This window comes from Sinocyclocheilus anshuiensis, unplaced genomic scaffold (genome assembly GCF_001515605.1).
Source record: "Sinocyclocheilus anshuiensis isolate Anshui unplaced genomic scaffold, SAMN03320099.WGS_v1.1 scaffold573, whole genome shotgun sequence".
Lineage (NCBI taxonomy): Eukaryota > Metazoa > Chordata > Actinopteri > Cypriniformes > Cyprinidae > Sinocyclocheilus > Sinocyclocheilus anshuiensis.
This window is the reverse complement of record NW_015539851.1, coordinates 238309-242508: the sequence shown is the minus strand read 5'-3', so window position 1 is coordinate 242508 and position 4200 is coordinate 238309. Positions and strand designations below refer to the sequence as shown.

General features: G+C 37.8%; 1 protein-coding gene across 1 annotated transcript in view; it reads right to left on the bottom strand.

Annotated features, from left to right (window-relative positions):
* LOC107684639 (serine/threonine-protein kinase NLK2-like) overlaps nucleotides 1–2232 on the bottom strand; it is a 14125-nt gene extending 11893 nt beyond the window's left edge. Inside the window, exons 1-2 of the mRNA XM_016480940.1 lie at nucleotides 1984–2232; nucleotides 1–256 (exon numbers count right to left, since the gene is read on the bottom strand). Of these exons, the coding sequence (XP_016336426.1) occupies nucleotides 1–255 (255 nt within the window). The 5' untranslated portion in view covers nucleotide 256; nucleotides 1984–2232. The remainder of the gene's footprint in view (nucleotides 257–1983) is intronic.
* Between the last annotated feature and the right edge of the window lie 1968 nt (nucleotides 2233–4200).

The following is a 4200-nucleotide window of genomic DNA, read 5'->3' as shown; positions in this document are numbered from 1 at the left end:
AGGACTTGGAACCTCACTTGCTGGGTTACTGTGAGGTTGTGGGATGGCCGCACCTCCGCCTGCGCTGCCCCCGAGAGACGCCGGGTGTCTGGGAGTCCCAGCGGGAGCGTTGGGTCCAGTCGGATTTGGTGTTGCGCTGAGGCCCGTTGAGGTAGTGCCGGTCGTGGTGTTGACACAAAAATACTTGTGGCCTAAGTCTGATCCAGGGAACAAGTTACCACACACTGTTGGCCGAGAGGATCCATGGAAAGCCATCCTACATGATAAACACAGGTGAGGAATTGTCATTAAAGCGATTGTCCACCAAAACAATAACAATGCTGTCAGCATCTGAAGAATGCTGATAACCAGACGGCTTCAGTTCTCATCAATTTCTATGGTATTTTTTGTCCATACAATGGAAGTCAATGGGAACCGAAACGGTTTAGTTACCAACATACAGTAAAATATACATTAAATTGTTTTCCACAGAAAAAAGAAAGCCATACAGATCTGGAGTGACATGAAGGCGAGTAAAGTATGACAGAATTTTCGCTTTAAGTGAACTATCCCTTTAAATTGATTACCTGCAGTCCTAAAATTTCTATAAACACAAATTTCTTATTATGAGACCAAACTATGTACCAAACTGACAGAAAATCCTGGCAAATTTACTCGCCAAAGCTAATTTTCACTTGTATTTGGCGCTTGGCAAGGTGTTAATTCTGGACCCTGGATGCAAACCAGGACATTCGTAACAAATTAATAAGTGCAAAAACAGCTTCATATTATGCTAAACTTGAGATGTACCAAAATGACAGAAAATTCCCACTAAATTTTCATGGAACACAAAAGGAATAAAACAGGCATCATCCATTGAATCTCAATTAAATGCCATTCATCAGTTTGCAACATCAGTTCTCATGTGTGTCAACCAAACTCCAAGTCTGAATATGTAGAATGTGAAATGACATTCAAAATCTGCATTGCAGTTTCCAGTGAAATATGCCTTTTATTTTTGCTTGCTTCTTATACAAAGTTATCATATGACTTGAGAATATAGGGTAGAAATAGCTCTTGTCATTTTGGGGGCTTAAAAGTTGTGGTCGCATTAAAGTTTTAAATGACACGTTATCATTTTTAAATGTATGTATTATATAAATGTAACTATTCCTTTCAACGATGTTGTCTGAATAGCCGTGATAGCACTATGGTAATTTGTTAAGGTGAAGACTTCCTCAACAGTTAACCAGTCCAAAAAGAATTAGGTATAAATAAATAACAAAATATTGAACCTAAACATATAGATAAATATTAGGAAATACAAGTTGTTGAGCCAGTGTTTACTTCCTGCAGCCGCATTGCAACAGTGCAGCTCACTCAGAAACATTACTAGACCAAATGCATGCCAAAGGTTTGATGTACTTTAATCATGTGCTCGGTCGGTGGTCTGACAGCACATTTCACTGTTATATCAGTGTGAATAGCCTGCAAAAACTTCTGCTTGCAACACGTCTGGAAAGTTCACATCAGTCTTGTTCCTCATCTTTGTTCGCAAGCTGCTCTTTCCTGTATAAACACAAGCTAACAAGCTACCCTTCAATGACACAACTCGCTACAAGGTTAATATTTAAGCTGCTATTAGCCCGTTCACATACCACAGCAGCCCATATCTCAATCCTCTACATTTTTTGTTTAGTTTGATAGAATTTCAAGCCAGTTAACTCTAATAATAATGTAGCTAACGCGACCTCACCAGCTGTTAACTTAACGTTACCTCCGGCTAGCTAGCTAATGTTAATAAATCTGCTCCGTGGCCTATATATGATGTTTATATGCACAAACGGTCAATTTCAGAGCTAAAATAACAACATAAAGTGAATATAACCCAACATAATGCACACAGAAAAGGAAAGGTGAGCTGTAACTCGTGGTAAAGGCCGATCATGTCGGTTTATTGGCTGCAGATGTTTGTAAAGTGTTAGCTTTAGCACAGCGGCTAACCTCTCGGAGCTGATGGCAGCGGCGGCGGAGCTCAGATCTTCATGACGGACGCTGGCGGATCGCAGCGCTCTCCCCGCATTTCTGCTCGCTTTAAATCCTTCTGCTGCAGCCGACTCCAACCCTGGACTGTCTCGCCGTGTTCCTCTCTCTCTCTCTGATCTGGAAATCAGCTGTTGGAATTAGCGGTGGAGAGGGAAAAGGAGGAGTTGGAAGAGGGGGATGGAGTGAGAGAAAGGAGGGCTGAGTGTGTGGGGGAGGGGAGGACCACCGGTGTAAACAATGCGAGGGACGCGGTTTAACCGTTCGCTGTCTTCTGCAAATTATACACTCACCCTGCTTTACAGGAATAGGGCACAAATTGCAGAACCTGAAACTTTTTTCTTTAAAAAAATAAAAAAGGTCAATGAAAGCAGGTGCTTCACCTTCAGGAAATATTAGTTTTAAGAGGTTTACTAGGATCTGAGACTATAAAATTGTGTGATGCACAATTATCATCACTCGTTTTTGTGTTAATTTATTTTAACAGGTTTAACAAGCGGGGTAACAGGTTTGAAAGGTTGAGCTTGATGAATGCAGTTAATACAAACATTTGTGGAAAAACTGTGAAAGTGAAACGATATTTGCTATAAGGTCCCATTATAATATTAAAAATTAAAAATGTATTATAATATATATGTATATATACATGTATGTATATGCTATATATATATATATATATATATATTCTACAATAAATAGCATAACAGTGAAAGCAGGTGCTTCACCTTCAGGAAATATTAGTTTTAAGAGGTTTACTAGGATCTGAGACTATAAAATTGTGTGATGCACAATTATCATCACTCGTTTTTGTGTTAATTTATTTTAACAGGTTTAACAAGCGGGGTAACAGGTTTGAAAGGTTGAGCTTGATGAATGCAGTTAATACAAACATTTGTGGAAAAACTGTGAAAGTGAAACGATATTTGCTATAAGGTCCCATTATAATATTAAAAATTAAAAATGTATTATAATATATATGTATATATACATGTATGTATATGCTATATATATATATATATATATATATATTCTACAATAAATAGCATAACAGTTCTATGCAATTTCTTAATATCTTAATATTTATTCTTAAAACCCTAATATTTACATTTACATTTAGTTATTTAGCAGATGCTAGATTTATCCAAAGCGACTTACAAATTAGGACAATAGAAGCAATCAAACCAACAAAAGAGCAATGATACAAGTGCTGTGACAAGTCCCTGTAAGTCTAGCGCAATACATGCAGCAAGTTTTTTTTTAATAATAAATAAAAAGAAAACAAGTAGATAGAGTAGAAAAAGAACAGAGAACGCGAGTGTTAGAGGTAAAAAAACTGTTTACAAATAAATAAAAACAGAAAAAGTAGATAGAATAGAAATACAATAGAGCGTGCTTGAGTTAGAGGGTCATATACAGTGCTGTGAAAATGTTTTTGCCCCCTTCCTGTTTTAAAATGTTTTGCATGTTTGTCACACTTAAATGATTCAGATTTAATCATTTAACAAATTTTAATATTACACAAAGATAATGCAAGTAAATACAAAATGCAGTTTTTAAATAATTATCTTATTTATTAAGGGAAAAAAGCTGTCCAAACCTGCCTAGCCCTGTGTGAAAAATGAATTGCCCCCTAAATCTTATAACTGTTTGTGCAGCAACAACTGCAATCAAGCGTTTGCATTAACTGGCAATGAGTCTTTCACATCGCTGTGGAGGAATTTTGGCCCACTCTTCTTTGCAGAATTGTTTTAATTTAGCCACATTGGAGGGTTTTCGAGCATGAATAGACTGTTTAAGGTCATGCCACAGCATCTCAATCGGATTTAAGTCCGGACTTTGACTTGGCCGCTCCAAAACCTTAATTTAGTTTTTCTTGAGCCATTCAGAGGTGGACTTGCTGGTGTGTTTTTATGACCTCCTGGATGAGTCGTCGTTGTGCTCTTGGAGTAATTTTGGTTGGCCGGCAACTCCTGGGAAGGTTCACCACTGTCCCAAGTTTTCTCCATTTGTAGATGATGGCTCTGACCGTGGTTCACTGGAGTCCCAAAGCCTTAGAAATGGCTTTATAACCCTTTCCAGACTGATACAGGTCAACTATTTTGTTTCTCATCTGTTCTTGAATTTCTTTAGATCACGGCATGATGTGTTGCTCTTTAAGCATGCTTCACTTTGTCAGAC